At 39.4% G+C, this 16,509-nt stretch overlaps 1 protein-coding gene across 1 annotated transcript in view; it reads left to right on the top strand.

Annotated features, from left to right (window-relative positions):
* The window catches only part of LOC136843977 (protein argonaute-2-like), a 564,386-nt gene that overhangs the window by 523,301 nt on the left and 24,576 nt on the right, over nt 1–16,509 (top strand). Inside the window, exon 19 of the mRNA XM_067112994.1 lies at nt 8,625–8,797. Coding sequence (XP_066969095.1) covers nt 8,625–8,797 — 173 coding nt within the window. The remainder of the gene's footprint in view (nt 1–8,624; nt 8,798–16,509) is intronic.

The following is a 16,509-nucleotide window of genomic DNA, read 5'->3' as shown; positions in this document are numbered from 1 at the left end:
TGATGAAGGCACCCAGTTGAGATTGTCTTCGACTTAGGCTAGACTTCGTCCGCTTAGGCTAGGAGGTTAGGTGTAGTGTCATAGGCATAGGCTAGACTCCATTTGTCTGCTAAATTCTTCTTCTTCTTCTTCTTTTAACATGCTTTTTTCCCATTTTTGCATGGGGTAAGCATGATGCTTCTTTTTGAAGGACTTTGATTTGGCTTTGGGGTAGACTGTAGTCTCGGATCGGCTGCCCAGCCTGACATCGCTTAGACCCCAGTAGCGTGATGTTATGTGTATCATACCAGACCCAACGCCTCTTCTCCCAGCAGCGAAGTTGTTGCTGGCAGGCCAAGAGTTTGAGACGGTGAGATGTTTGTTATGTTTTTAGAAGATGTTGTAGCCGGTTTTGTGTGTGTATTTAGTCTGTAACACCCATTTGCACTTTGCCAAACCTATCCGTTGGATTACATACATAATCCGGGTGTCTACACGATATAAAGCGTCCGCCTCTCTGATCAGTCGGTTGCAGATTTGAACCTTGCGCCAGACCTCTACGAAGTCCGAAGCTGCTGCTGTAACCGGATTGTGCCATCGAGGCTCTCATTTGTCTGCTAAATTCATGACCTGCATTTGCAGTATTATGACATCTCCATTTTGGGTATTCTGTCATAACTACATTTGTTATTTCATCTTACCTGTGGTTGAGAAGATGGTATTTTAATATACAGTAAAACCTCACTTTAATGGACCCAAAACCAACTGCCATCGGATTCAATGGACAAAATCCAGCTAAGGGTAGTGGCAGTTGTTTACGTTTACTCGTGCACTAACCTCAGCATTGGTGCAAAATTGGAAGTTACGTGTAACTACCGTGTATTTCCGTGTATAAGACGACTTTTAGATAAGACGAGGTCGAAAATTATGGCAAATTTTCATGAATTTATCTCATATCTGTAGCATAAGACAACTGATAAATTATAAAACCATCTGTGTATAGACTAGCTTTTGCAACAAGTAACTTACGAAATACTGGTCATGTAAAGGTGATGTTATTACAAATGCTGTTTTCCTTACTGTATCCCTAGAAATTCAAAATAAATGAAATGACAAAGGGAAACATTTTATTTACATTTCATCGCCAATCACAAATCTTTAACAATACGATAGATAATGTACGATAATTATCATACATACGTATCGTTCGTATGACTGAATTGTTCTAAACAGTTTTTTACCACCAAAATGACAATGAATTTTAATGAAAAATAAATTTTATGTTATCCTAAATGTTATTACTACCATAATTACACTGCCATTAAAATTTCTGAAAGGTTACTGAAAGATAAAGATTGCTGTGGGCGCAACCAAAACTCGATGTTTACATTTTGTCAGCTTTTATCTATATAAAAGTTGATTTCATTGATATGGAATTATACCTCAAATAGGCCATTTATTATGAAGATATGCCAATAATATATAAAGTAAAAATGGTTTCATTACGCTGATGTTTCATTGCCAGTCACAAACAACAATACGATAATACTTGTTCTTATGACTGAATTGTTCTAAACAGTTATTTACCTACAAAATTATAATGAATTTCAAATGAAAAATGAATATTATGTTATCCTAAATATTATTACTACCATAATTGCAGTACCATTAAAATTTCTGAAAGGTTACCGAAAGATAAAGGTGCTTTGAGTGCAACCATAACTCGGTTTACATTTTGTTAGCTGGCCTTGCATAAGTAAAAGTTGATTTCATTGATATGGAATTATTCCTTGAGTAGGCTATTTATTATGAAGATATGCCAGTAGTATGTAAGGTTAAAAAGGGTTTTATTACCTTTATTACTAGTTTATTTCGTCACTTAAGAAAAAAAAAATGTCTTCACTTTTAACGGACAGTCGGCTTTAACAGATGACCTCCCCCCCCCATTAGTCTGTTAAAGCGAGGTTCACTGTATGTTCAACCATCCCATACTTTGTTGCCAGTGTTATGACATCTGTATTTTGGGTATTCTGTCATGACTACTTTTGTTATTTCTTCTTATCTGTGGTAGAGAAGATGGTATTTTAATACAGGCAGTCCCGGGTTAACGGCGGGCTCGGTTAACAGCGATCCAGTTTTATGGAGCTTGCCTGGCGACGAAAATCGGCAATTTTCGGCGCCGAAAATCGCCGATTTCCGCTTATCGGCGCCAATAATTGGATATTGGCGCCGATACATACCTAACAGAGGTGCTGATAACTGAAAATTGGTGCTTTTCGGCGTCGATAACCCCCTGAAAATCACAGAAAAAGCGCCGAAATCGCCGATTTTCGGTTAGCAGTGATTTTCGGTTATCATCACACCCTCGGAAACGGACCCTCGCCGATAACCGGGGACTGCCTGTATGTTTGGCCATCCCATACTTCGTCAGAGGTCTGAGGATGAAGGGCGATAATAAAGCGATATCTTCTTGCTTATGTTTTATTTGCTCAGCTACATGTTAAGTGCGCATAGAAGAATAAACAAAATACAAAAGCATGTATAATGGAGTCATAACAAACATATGAGCATTGGAGCTCAATACACAATAAGGAATCATATCCCACATGTAGAACTTACAGGATCGAAACCTGTGATTCAGTACTAACACAGTAATAATTGGTTATACTTATACACTAAAGCATGATGCATTCCTGCGCTTGTTACATAAGCATTTGTATGCAGTGTTAATAAGGTCCTGCACTCACATTAAGACATACACGACAACTACCGAATCCTTATATCTTTTTGCCACCAACTACTACATCTTCCACTTGCACCTGAATCTTCTCTGCCTAGGAGGGTTAGCTCCTTAAGTCTTACAAATCTTTTTATCCCTTGTTTGAGGATGAGGGAGCCTGTTGGGACAGGCTTTCCTTTGAGTATCAATGTAAAATCTTCCAGGTATTCCATGACTTGTTGCCTACCCAACTTGCTAGCAAGGAGGAAGAGTGAAGAATCAACCTGTGTTGTCTGCTGCCTTGTCTTCCTAGGCTGATCCTCCAGGGACATTGTTACCTGTAACTGACCCTGTAGATGTTGTGACTTTTCCTACTTCAATCTTGACCTTCTTTCAGAGTTGAAGGCAAACCTGAGAAGAAAAGGAAGTAGTATTCTCGGTGTTCTTCCTCTTTGCCACTGTCTGCCTCATTGCTATCTTCTTCCTCTTCTTCTTTGTCCCTGAATTTTCTTCTTCTCCACAGGAGGAGGAGGAAGAAGGGGAAATCCAAGGCCTTGGGTAGAAGTGCAGATGTAATTCTCTCTTGTGCTCCTTTTGGCCAATACCTTGTGAAATATGTTTCCTGGCCCTCTCCTCAGTGGGCAAAGTACAGCAATAGGAGGAAAGAATGAGGAAGTTCCAACAGGTTCTTTTTTGGGGGTGGCACTCCTGTGGCAGTGCCAGGTACTTCTGGTGTCTTTTTGCCGCCAACTGCTATTCTTCTTTCACCTGCACATGAATCTTCCCCTTCAGGAGGGTTATCCCCTCCTAAGTCCTACAAACCTTTTCGTCCCTCATTTTAGAATGAAGAAGCCAGTTGGGACATGAGTAATCTATGTCAAATCTTCCAGGTTTTCCATCACTTGTTGTTTACCATAAGTTGCTGGCAGGAAGGAAGAGTGAAGAACCAACCATCAATGTGTCTGCTGCAGGTGATCCTTCAGTGCCATTGTGTTACCTGTAGCTGACCCTGTAAGTGTTGTTATTTCTGCTCCAGCCTGGAGCAGTCCTTCAGAGTTGAAGGTAAATCTTTGAGGAAAATGAAGCAGAATTCTCTGTTCTTCCTCTTAGCCATTGCCTTCCTCATTGTTGTTATCATCTTCCTCCTCCTCTTTTTCCTTGGACTCTCTTCCTCTGCTGAGGAGTAAGAGGGAGAAGAGGGGAGTCCAAGGCCTTGCATAGAAGTCCAGGTAAACTTCAGAAGAGCAGAGGTGCTTGTTCACTATAAGTTAATCATCGCACCTTTGGGAGACTACTCACGTCCACTTGGATATGATCACCCCCTCGTTCCCCCTGTACTAGGTCTGTAGACCAGGTGCACTTTGCGTTTCTGGGTACCCCTCTTCCCCAGCAGCTCTGTTAAGTTGCAGTGGGTGGGTGTACACAACCTGTTAGCTCACCTGCAATGCATGGTTGATGAACAGGACAGGTTCTGCCTCATGTTCAGCTTAAAGGGGTTAAAGAGGAAACCCTGAACCCCCTTCTTGCCTGAAGCCAGCCCACTCAACAGGATGTGCAAACTGAGCACTCTAACTTAAGGGAGAGATTCCCTTTGATATCATCCACCTCTCAAGGGCATGGTTTCCCATGCAGGTATGAGATGTATGAGAGAGGTGGTGCAACCTCCTGCTCTTCCCCTCTGTCTTCTTAATTGTTTGCAACTGAGAATGGGAGCAGGGGGGTGATCAGGAATTCTGTTTAGACAGTGAAACTGAGAGACCATGTCTTTCTTTTATGTCAAGAGGCTTGTTTGGTGCTTTCTTCTATGTCAAGAGGCTTGTTTGGTGCTGGATGAGATCAGGAGGAAGGGGAAGTCTGGTGTGAGCTCCTCTTTTCCAGGAGAGGAGGTAACTTGTCCTTCTGGTGATCCACTGGATCCTGAGAGAACTTTAGAACCCATTAAGAGCAGTCTAGGACAGCATTTTTGAGAGGTTGATTTGCTCATTTTTGAGTGCAATAATCTCAGGGAGGTGACAGCTTCTTACCTGCCTTAAGGAATGCCCCAGAGGCATGACCATCGATCTAGGTGAGGGTACCACATGGCTGTCACTTTCCCAGGACCCCTGACCTGTCAGTGCACCACACGGGGTGCACTGTAGGCATTACTAAAGGTTCTTTGCAGCGTCCCTTCGGCCCCTAGCTGCAACCTCTTTCTTTCGTTTTACTGTACCTGCATTCATATTATCTTTCTTCCATCTTGCTATCCACCCTTTCCTGACAATGATTTTAGAGTGCAACTGCAAGGTTTTCCTCCTGTTACACTTTCAAACCTACCTTCTCAATTTCCTGTGCAGCACTGAATGACCTTTGGCCTAAACTCTACATTCCATTCCATTCCATTCTTGAAAACAGAAAACGGGTGGGGGAGAAAGAACACCTGCATGCGTAGCTAGTCTGGCTAGCCAGGCTGGTACTAGTATCCCTTGGTTCTGGGGAACCCTAGGTAGTGGTTACAACCTTGCAGGGAGCAATGGGGGAGCGATGTTGTGAGCACCGCTAGGATAAGCCCTGTTAGTCATATCTGCAGGAGGGGACCAGCTGCTAGAAGCTTATCAAGACTTCCTATGGGGAGAGCCAGACATGGCAGCCTTCCTCTCCCTCTACCCAAAGGTTTCAGAATAGGAGGGTGTTGAGGCTGTGGAAAAACTCCAAGATACCCATTGTTACTGAGAATCCTGAGCCAAAGATTGGGTCTATTGATAGCGAATGCATGCGTCCCTCTCTGTGTGGCCCCAAAGAGTCATGGAGAGAAGGGTTGAAGAGCTCTTCTGTTGCCATGCCACAGTCTTCCAACCATGGAAGGACATGGAAACTACCAGCTCATCCCTTCCCCCCCCCCCAACTCTGTTCAAGAGTGAGAATTTGGGAATTGAATGGGTTTTGCAAACCTTCTCCGTATGATCCCAAAGGATTGCAGTGAGACAAGTTGAAGTGCTTCCCTAATGCCATGGTTGTCTGACCATGGATAGAAAGAACATTCCCAGCCTGTGGGCACCCAACCCATCCTGTAGATTGGGTAGGCTGGAATGAATGAGTTGTGCAAACCTCTCTCTATGTGATCCCAAAGGATTGTGGTTAGCAGGGTTGAAGTGATCCCCTATTACTGTGGTCATATGACCAGCCAGGAAGAGCAGTACAAACTTGCTCTTGCCTTAATACCCAATCCATAGACTGGGAACACCAGAAAATAAAGGAGCTGCACGAACAGGTCGCTTGCCCCTATCTCGGAACAGCTCTGAAGAGTTGTGTTAGGAAATGGAACTTAACTTGATGCCAGCTCAAAAGCTTACAAAGAGACAAGACAGAAAAGAACCTCGAGTCTAAGGAGATGCCACCCAGTGCCAACCCTACCCCAAAGAGAAGAGCACAGCTGTAGTCAAGTGGGGTTGAGGTGAAGGAAGCCCTTGTAGAAGAAGGTTAAGAAAAGGAGAACACCTCTTTTATCTTTCCATTGCTGGCAATACTCACCTCATCTGCAGGGATAGTTGAGTCTGGTATCAGACTAAGCCACAATGACCAGAGGAATAAGACTGTATGGCCTACTTCCTCCAAAAGAATAAAAAGGAAGGCCACAACAGAAGGATTACAGTATCTAAGGCAAATAAACTCACACAGTCCTTCTAAGTGTCCAAGTCATACATACCTTAAAAGTAAATTTGAGAATGACAAAGCTGCTTTGAACACTACCAGAACCTCCTACATTCCCAGTGAAAACAAGTATTCATCCTAGCAAGGAAAATTGATCCAAATTCCTTGCCAGCATGCTTATTTGACCGATGGGGTTGAATCATAATAATACAAACACAAAGTCAAAGATCTGAAAAGGAAAAGGAATACTCAAGTTTATTCATCAAAAAGTTTGAACAGCAAAGTTGTGCAGATATTTCAGAGAGACATCTGAACTTGATGGCTAGAAGGAAAGTGGAGTTTAGACTGACAGGTGGGTGTTGTTTTTTCCCGTCGGGAGTTAGCTACCATGTCAGTAAGTTTGAATTGCCATTTGCAACTTGAAGTTCAGTGCCCTATGTAAAGAGCCAAGGTTTGTATTTCTAGAGGAAGAAATATCTTTTATGCTGTTAACCTACTCAGGTATAAACCCATCTCTCCTAGTGCCACTGGTGTTCTAAAAAAGGCAAAACTCATTATATTGTGATAAAGAATTAAATGAAGGTGGCTTGAAAAGGAAGTTGCTGGAAAAATACAAAAAAGAGAGGCGAATATTGGCATTTTGTATCAAAAGAGCAATGTGGGGTGGTATCTCAGTGCATTCGTTGGTTTGGTAAGAAATACAGCCGTTGAAAATTGAAGTTGTATAGCACCAAAATATATTAAAAATAACTTTAACCCTGAAACGCTCTACTGGACGATCATACGCTGACTAAAAATTGTCTGTTGGGTGCCAAGTGATGATCGTGACGCACATTACGTAAAAATTTCAACCTTCGGTCAACTTTGACTGACTTAAATGGTCGAAAACGCAATTGTAAGCTAAAACTCTTACATTCTAGTAATATTCAATCATGTACTTCATTTTGCAACAAATTGAAGTCTCTAGTACAATATTTCTGATTTATGGTGAATTTTGAAAACTTTTTCTTACGCCCCTACGGGTAACTCAGCTTCTAAAATATCAGAAATTTTTTGTCATTTTGTCGTAATTTTTGCACTGTTCTATATTAGCTGTTACATAAAGTTTTATATATGAAAATGTGCGCAATTTCATGTACAATACAACAGAAAATAACTCATGGTTGTAGCTTTTATCAGTTTTGAAATATTTTCATATAAATCACGATAATCAAGCAAATTTCAACCTTCGTCAATTTTTTGACTCGACTGAAATGGTAAAAATGCAATTGTAAGTTAAAACTCTTACATTCTAGTAATATTCAATCATTTACCTTCATTTTGCAAACTAATTGGAAGTCTCTAGCACAATATTTCGATTTATGGTGAATTTTTTGAAAAACTTTTTCCTTACGTCCGCGCCAGAAATTCTTTCGTCATGTTGTCTTAATGTTGTCTTAGCTTTTATCAGTTTTGAAATATTTTCATAAATCACGATATAAATAGAAAAATTCGACTTTGTCAACTTTAATCTACCGAAATGATCGAAAAACTGCAATTGTAAGCTAAAACACTTACAGTCTAGTAATATTCAATCAATTAGCTTCATTTTTAATAAACGGGAAGTCTCTAGTACAATATTTTGATTTATGGTAAATTTTGAAAAAAATTTTTTACGTCCGTATGCTACTTAATTCATGCATCATTTTCAGATAATATTTTCTCTGTGTTGCTTTTGATCGTTTTACAATTTGTTATATACCAAAAATCATCGCAATTTAGTGTACAATACAACTAAAAAAATTAACTCATTAGCTTAACCATTGTGCTTACAGGGCGATTTTGTATACAATTATGTAAGAGTTTTTTTCACTGTCATATATTCCAATATTTATATATGATAATGATATTTTTTTCATTTCTGATGGTTGCATACTAAACTCAGGCAATGACAAAAAAAGGAGCCAAAATGAACCTTAATCTTAAAAACTAAGTTTGCTGTGATTTTTTGAAAAAAAAAATTCCGTCGGGCGCTTAACTCACCGAATCGCATACGAGACGTTTTTGTAAATAGAGGCTCATGCTTATGGGTTGTTGTGCAATTGCATTTATCCATTTTGATATATGTAACAAGTTATTTAGAGAGAATTATCATTATAAGGTACCAAAGACTGTAAACTTTTTCATGTGACTTTGCTAATATCTCTTTTGAGGGAGAGTATCACTGAATACTGGTGGATTATGCTGTTACATACAGAAATGATTTAATTTAATTTTTACATTAATGTCATATCTTATGCATTTGTTGGAATAATTTCAGGGTATACAGGGTACTAGTAAGCCAACGCATTATCGTATACTTTGGGATGATAACGACCTGTCCCTCAATCAGTTGGAAACTTTCTCTTATGCCATGTGTCACCTCTATGCTCGTTGTGCTAGATCAGTGTCAATACCCACTCCTGCCTATTATGCTCATTGGGCAGCATATAGGTAAGTTATTTATTTTCCACTGCTCATTGGGGAGCATATAGGTAAGTAATTTATTTTCCATTGAAGACAATTTGTGATATTGTAAAGCATTAAAAAACCCTAAATATATTAGAAGGGCTTTTCCACTTTCTTATACGTCTTGTACAGTCACTGTAGTGGAAAACTATCCACTTACATTTTAATTTTGCTTTTTTTTTTCCAACACAAAGATCAGGATATTCAGACCATAGTAAATCATAAATTTGAAGTTTTTGTCTCAATTGTTTGAGTATTTTTAAGATAACCTATTGTTCCACATTCTTCCAAAAAAAATTCTAGATTTTTCTCAGGTTCGCCATTAGTTTTTTATGAAATTCTATCGCAGACACAATTCATACTTTGGTGCCAGTGTGTTGTAAATGACTTTTGTAAGATGTGCAGAAGGTCTTATTGTTACCAGTTGCAGCTCTGGGAGTGAGTAGTAGGCTGTCTCTTATTATCTTTTCTGTTTTTAATGGGGATCTAGACAACTGATTCAACTTCTTTTTGGGCTTGTTTTTTTTATTATCCTGTCCCCATAACCTAAGATTTTTGGTGAGAAGCCTATCTCTGCCAGGGCAGACTGTGCAGCCTCTCAGTCCTCTAGTTTAAAGGATGAGAAATTTTTGCATATTACACCCAGTTCCATATCCAGGACGACCTGAATTCCTCTTGGGAATCATGGACAGCATCTCTTTATATGCTGATGCTCAGTAGCAAGTGAGTCCTCAAAGGACTTACACTCTCATGGAGTCATCCTTGATACTGTTCATGATTTCCTCCTGGAATGCTGAAAGTACAGCAAGCTGAATTTCTTATCAGGGAAGCCTGCATGAACTGATGACCCAAGGCAGTAGTATCATCACTGCCTGTTAATACGTATATAAAAGTGCAGCAAGTGGAATTTTCCTATCAAGGAAGCCTGCATGAACTGATTGAGCCAAGGCAGTCTATCACCACTGCCTGTCAGTATAGAAAGTACAGCAAGTGGAGTTTCCTATCAGGGAAACCTGCATGAACTGATGACAGTAGTATCATCACCACTTGGCAATATAGAAAGTACAACAAGCAGAATTTTCCTGGCATTATAGAATTCCAGGATAAATCACTACCCCCTAGAAGGTACAGAAACTGCAGATGAGGTTGGGTGGACCCTATCAGTGTTCCCTCAGTACAAGATTGCCGCTTGGGAAAGGCAAGACTCTTACTTGAAGTTTCTCGTGTAAAACAGAATACTGCTTCCTAGATCTGGATTCAGAAGGGGAATTTCAGTGGCTGTATCCACTTCATGTCAGGTATCAGTGATCTCTCTTCTAAGGTAAGACTTTTCATCTCCATCGGAGGAGTTGAAGTGGGAGTTCCTAGAATTCACTGCTCTTGGAGTATTGGCCCAAATATGGATTCTGCTCTGAGAGGGTTGGAAACATACTACCATAGTTATGCCAGAACAATCTGTACAGTAGCCTCTGTCTTTCATATTCCTATTGAAACCTGTAACTCATAGAGACAGCTTAAAAATGAACTCTTCCATCATTTGAACTTGCTGCCAGAAACATGTTGCGTATTTCACTTATGTCGGCAAATAAACAAAATTTTCTGAATTTTCTGTGGTTCAGTCTCATGGGCAGGTAGTTAAGAGCCATTTATGCAGGTGAAAAGGGACTGAGCAATTAGATGGACAGGTAGTGTGAAGGTCCCCCCAATTCTGTAGAGAAAATTAGTGGACTAAAAAAACAGGTTTGGCATAAGGAAAACCTAGTTTTTGGTAGTTGCATCACTGAGTCCAAAACATGAGTTAACACAGGGCCTACATGGCCATAAAAAGTAATATCAAAAAGTCCCCTTTATCTGGTGATATGGTTTAGCTATTGTTATTCGAATGCTGGGACTCTCTAGAAGAGAAACTGGATTTTGACCCAAAGAAAATATAGAAGGTTATTGGCACAAAAACTCGGTTATCGGGCAATCGATAACTGATTGTCATATCCGTATTCCCGGTTATCAAAAACTTGTGGAATGGAACCACAGCCTATAACCGGGAAAAAAACCAACAGTATTATAAATAATATACACAATAAATTACTACAGTAATACAGTATTGCCTTCAAGGATTTACTCACAAACGCTTATTAACTCAATTAATTTGGCTACCAGGTTTATTCCCACACACCAGGTAAAGATAATGTAGCCAGTAGGCTACATTAGGTGGTACATGAATAAAATCATTATCGTACCAAAAATATATATAAAATCATTATATTTAAGATTTTAAATTGTTTAGAAAAGCTCACCTTACAAAAAAGTACTTTGTATTCCCTTTGGAAAAAGACAAGCGTCACAACAATTTTCACAATACATTTCTTATATATAAAACTTTATGTAATGGCTATAGAAAACTGTGCAAAAATTATGACAAATGACTAATGAAATTTCTGAGATTGTAAGAGCCTGACGCCATCTCTTCCAAACACGCGGTGTGTTTCATTCATCGGACCGTCTTTTACAAACAGAAACATACACACAATTTGATAATAAAAGATTCATTGAACATTATGAGTACATGATTAGAATGTTTGAATGGCAATGCAAGTAGTGGTGATTGTACGCAGCATCAAGACAACAATGCTGAGAAACAGACGGAAATATTGTATGGTTGAAATCGTGTTCCTTTAGAGAAAGAAAATGAGAGGTTTTTTGTATTGTCCATTTTCGGATGGACAAACAAATGTTTAAAGAGACCGCCAGGCTTATAACAAGATTTTCTGCAGAGTTAGCGTGGAAGTAAGGAAAAGTTTTTTCAAAATTCAGGATAAATCGAACATTGTGCTAGACTCTCGCTTATTGCAAAATGAAGTAAATGATTGAATATTAGTAGAATGTAAGAGTTTTACCAACATTGCATTTTTCAAAACATTAATAGTCGAGTCCGTTGACCATAGGTTGAAAATTTATCAACTTATTGTGATTTATATGAAAATATGTCAAAATTGATAAAACTTACAACCATGAGTTATTTCTAGGTTGTATACATGAAATTGCAACACATTTTCATTTATAAAATTGTTTGTAATGGCAGAATAGAAAAACATTAATAAAGATGTTACAAAGTGACTAAGTATTTCTGATATATCCAGCAGAGTTAGCGGAGGTAAGCAAAAGGTAAACACCATAAATTGAAATATTATGTAAGAGACTTCTGTTTGAGCAAATGAAGGTAAATGATTGAATATTACTAGAATGTAAGAGTTTTAGCTAATTGCATTTTTTCGACCATTTTGGTCACCCCAAAGTTGACTCTAAGGTTGAAATAAAGAGAATGGTAGCAGGAGTTGTCAACCAAATTGATTGAAATGTTGTTAAGCGAAAGAGTTATTTTGTTGTATTGCCAACAGAACTGAACATTTTCTGTTATATAAAGCCTTTGTAAATCTAATAGGTGGAAACACATAATGCAAAATCTGTAAAGTGACTAAAGAATTCCAGGATTAGACGATGGTTATAATGATGCTAACATTTTAATGAAAATATCGATAAGATCTGGGTGATGCTTGTGATTAAAACAACAGCGTGATCCATGAATTCCGTGCATGGTAAGTGATAATGATAAATAATTATACTAAACTATACATTTTTGCAATAGGTTAAAAACAGTCGACGATTTAGGCCACTGGCACCTGACAGACAACTTTGTCGACGTTGAAATTGGTCCAGTCACGCACTTGGCCAAAAAATTAAATTTGAAAGACATTAGGTATTACAGGACACAGGGGGATTTAAGAAAAATTTTTTTTTTTTTTGTTCCCATCTTTTATACGGTTGAGGATATATATTAAATTCAACCTGGTTAATTTGATGGTGTAGTGGTGATAACTGAAATTGTTGGAAAAATGAAATTGCACTTTAAGTGCAAACACCAGACAGATGGTTTGAATGCCTGAAAAACGCTGATTTTCAGTTATTGGCGCTCTGTATTAATCAAGGAGTCCCCAGCATGATAAGATTTCATATGCTAAACGTAATATTGCCCATACATCAGACATTTTCTAAAACCGGATTAATGATAAAATGGGATGTAGGCTGTCATACAAACTGGATAAAGACTTTTTATATTTTGTATAATTATAATTACAGTCACAGAATACATAACAGGTAAGAATTAAAATCGACTAACAAATTCTGAGATTCCACTCACCACTCTTTTTGTAAACTCCAAGATTTAACCTTTATATATGAAACTTTTTGCAGGCATCCCCAGTTATTTTTAGGGTTCTTTTGTAAATTACAATGATAACTGAAAATCGTGATTGGCCATAAATGATTTTTGGTGAAAACCAACAGCAATCCCTCTGTTAGGTATACATCAAAGGTACCCAATTATCGTATGAGATGGAGAAATTGGCGATTTTCAGCACCAAGTCTCAAGGCACTGATCAAAACCGGACGCCTGTGCTGAGCTAGCCCACAGCCAACCAGGGATTGTTTAGAATATAGAATATATTTATATATATATATATCATCCATATATATATATATATTAATATATGATATATATACGCATCATATATAAAATATAGATCATATATATGATGTTGCTTATCCCATGATTCACACGGGGTTCCGTTTCTAAAAATTACATTTTATGATAAAATAAGAAGTCGAACATCGTAAAGAAAATCGCCGAAAATCATAAGAAAATCCGTTTACAGCAGCTTGTCTAGTGACTTGAAAATCAGCAACTTTTTATTACTGAGTTTTTACATCAAAAACCTTCAAATTATTGATTATTCTGCCATTTTACATACCTTCAGAGGTGCTGATTACTGAAAATCAGAAAATTTGGCATCGTGAAATTGCCGAATTTTTTGATGAATATATCAGAACGAACTCCCTCGATAACCGGGCGAACCTGTACCGAACCGTGTAATATTGCTATATACATATAACTATAAAAATTTTGAAATAATGGGTCATGCTATTTTTGTTGGGGTAGGTGGCTAAGTATAGTCACACTTTGAGGTAAGAGAGAACAACTAGTAAAGGATTCAATTTGTCACACACACACCATAATGTTGATGTTAGGGAGGATTGGAAGGCTCCAATCTTGCACATTACTTTGGTAAAGTATATAGAAACTATTTTAGAAGTGAAAATGTCATTTTATATTTCTGGATCGGGTCCCGTGTCACCCGATGAAAAGTCCATTCAGCACTTATTTCTAGGTAATTCGTTTGCTAGATACCAGAGAAAGCTAAATGAAATGCTGAGTTTACTCCCAGAGCGAGCTCCATCAGATGGAGTGGAGTGTATGGAAAAGGGTGAATACAAAAACACGGAACCTTATCCTATAGAGATCCAAAGTCAAAAGTCCCACAGGGAGGTGCTGTTACAAACCCATGTACCACCGTGGACCACACAAAACACCGCTAGTCGTGATTCCATTTCAGCAAGCACCATCGTTCACGTTTTTTTAGGTTGCTTTAATCTTATTGCCTTTTGCATCATTATGGCTTCCTCACAAGGTCTTTCGTCACCTAAGTTGAGTACCAATATTTCGTTTTTAGTTGAGGCGATTGAGGGCTCCTTATTTCCCTTTAGTTTAATAATTAAAGGATTTATAACCTGCCACCGATCTCCTCTCACGGCCTCACGTGGACTCCCATGCGTGGTTCTGATCTTGGTCACTCTGTTTTGAGTCTTTTTCTGGTTCCTTCGTGTTTAGGAGCATTTTCTTTTCATGAGGTCTAATTAGTGATTTTGATCGACTAACGTTTGTTTCCCTTTGTTTGAGTTGAGGCTGGTGTTTGTGTCCGGGCTTCCCCTCGAGCCTATTCGCCTTTATCAATTCATTTACATGCCTTATTTTGCCCTTCTCTTCTCTTAGCTTCTGGGAATTTTATTTACGTTTTGTACTTTTAAGTTTTTTTGTTTTCCCTTTAACCCAGTGTTCGGATGCATTTGATATTTGATGATTATCATGGATATTTCTTTTGTTTTGAGATGCCATTTCCTTCACGCCACATCGTGTTGGGTATGGTCCTCCTCTTGTTTTGTATTGTTATATTTTTACTTTATGGGTTGGTGTTAGCTTTGGTTTTCCTTTTGGGGCAGGCTGTTGCCCCCTTTTTCCAAAAAAGGGGGTGGATGGTCTATTCATTCTTTCCGTTCACATGCCCTTGTAAGGTTTTGTGTTCGTTTTTCCATGCAGCGCTTTCTTAAGTTTTACCAGGTCTTCTCCTATGTTCTCTCCCTGTTTCGACTTTCTGTGAGGCTAATAAGCCTCGTTAAGCTGAAATAGCTGAGGATCCTCATGTTGCTTCTCTCCCTGTTTGGCTTCGGGCGTGAGGCTAGCTGAGCCTTTGGTTAAGCTGATAGAGGCTTCATGTAGCCTACCCTAGTTTGGGCTTTTTATTTACTAAGTTTTTGGTTAGTTCTAGTTTTTTGATTTGTTATCAATCTTGTTAACCCATCCTTTTAGCCTATAGCCTATGCCCCCTTCCTCTGCATTGTTTGGCCTCTCCTTGGTACGGTCCGTGACTTTACCTTTGTACCCTCCCTCCGGGACTGTTAGCAGGCCGGGAGAGCTTCCTCCCCTGTCCACCATCTTTGGCCATCTTTATCTCCCTGTTCCCTCTCTGAGGAGGTTGTCCGTTTCCTCTCCTTCTCTCAAGGCGTTTGCTGGGTAACGACTCAGTCAGCGTGGGCGGGAGGACACAGAACGCCCAGATTGTGCATTCCACTCTCTGGTCGTTTTTCAGGGTTCTTCCTCCGGGTTTCCATTCTCCCTTCGCCACGTCTTCTCCGGGCGTGTCGTTTAATTTAGCGACACTCTGGTTCAGTCCCTTCTTCAAGTTTGCCAGTTAGAGCTTTTTCCTGACTGATCTTCGTGTCAGGCTTTTGACGTTCCCTGACCTTAGCTAACTATCTGTCTTCTATCGAGCGCATTCCCTGCTTCCGCCTCCGGCGTGTTCTAGCGCTTATCGATGCCGTTATACGCTAGTTTCATATTATTTTAGTTGCCGAATACGCTTTCTCCGGACAGTTTAACCTTCCCATTTCATTTCATTTTGTATCCGTCACTTACTTTAAGGCATGTTACTCGGCTAGTTCCGGTAAATTTATTTTGTTTTATTTATTTTTATTATTTTTGTTTTTGCTTTTTTGTATGAGATTTTACTCAGGTTACCTCCGGATCATTCCGGCTGGTTTCACGACTTGTTTAATACTGTGTTGCCCGCACACTACTCCGGCACCTACACAGTGTACTCATAATCTGCCTACTCTTACAGGTGGTACGCTGCCAAGAAGAAGATTGCTCCGCAGCCTCCATCAGGCCAGCGGCCACTAAGTTTGTCGGTCTCCTCCGGATGTGCGGTCCACGAGGGATCTTATTGTTTGGCACCCTGACGGATGTGATGTTTGCCTACGCTCTTTACGCAGCAGGCTATCGATGATTGTAGGTGATCATGCATCTTTCCTTCTTAGCCAACTATAATGTTTACATTTTTGATTCCCTCCGCCTTTCGTAAAACCACATAATGTTTTTCTTCCGGCAGGCTGACTGGGTAAGTCACGTGATTCCTCGATTCAGGCCCTAAAGTCTGGGTTAGCGGCTTTGGGGCTAACGTGAGGAGCTGGCAATCCCTTACATACTCGGCGACATTTGTAATGTCCTTTTTCCAGGGGCGCTGGATCAC

Source organism: Macrobrachium rosenbergii, chromosome 12 (assembly GCF_040412425.1).
Source record: "Macrobrachium rosenbergii isolate ZJJX-2024 chromosome 12, ASM4041242v1, whole genome shotgun sequence".
In the NCBI taxonomy this organism is placed as follows: domain Eukaryota; kingdom Metazoa; phylum Arthropoda; class Malacostraca; order Decapoda; family Palaemonidae; genus Macrobrachium; species Macrobrachium rosenbergii.
The sequence above is the reverse complement of the archived record's forward strand: the minus strand, read 5'-3'. Positions and strand labels throughout refer to the sequence as shown.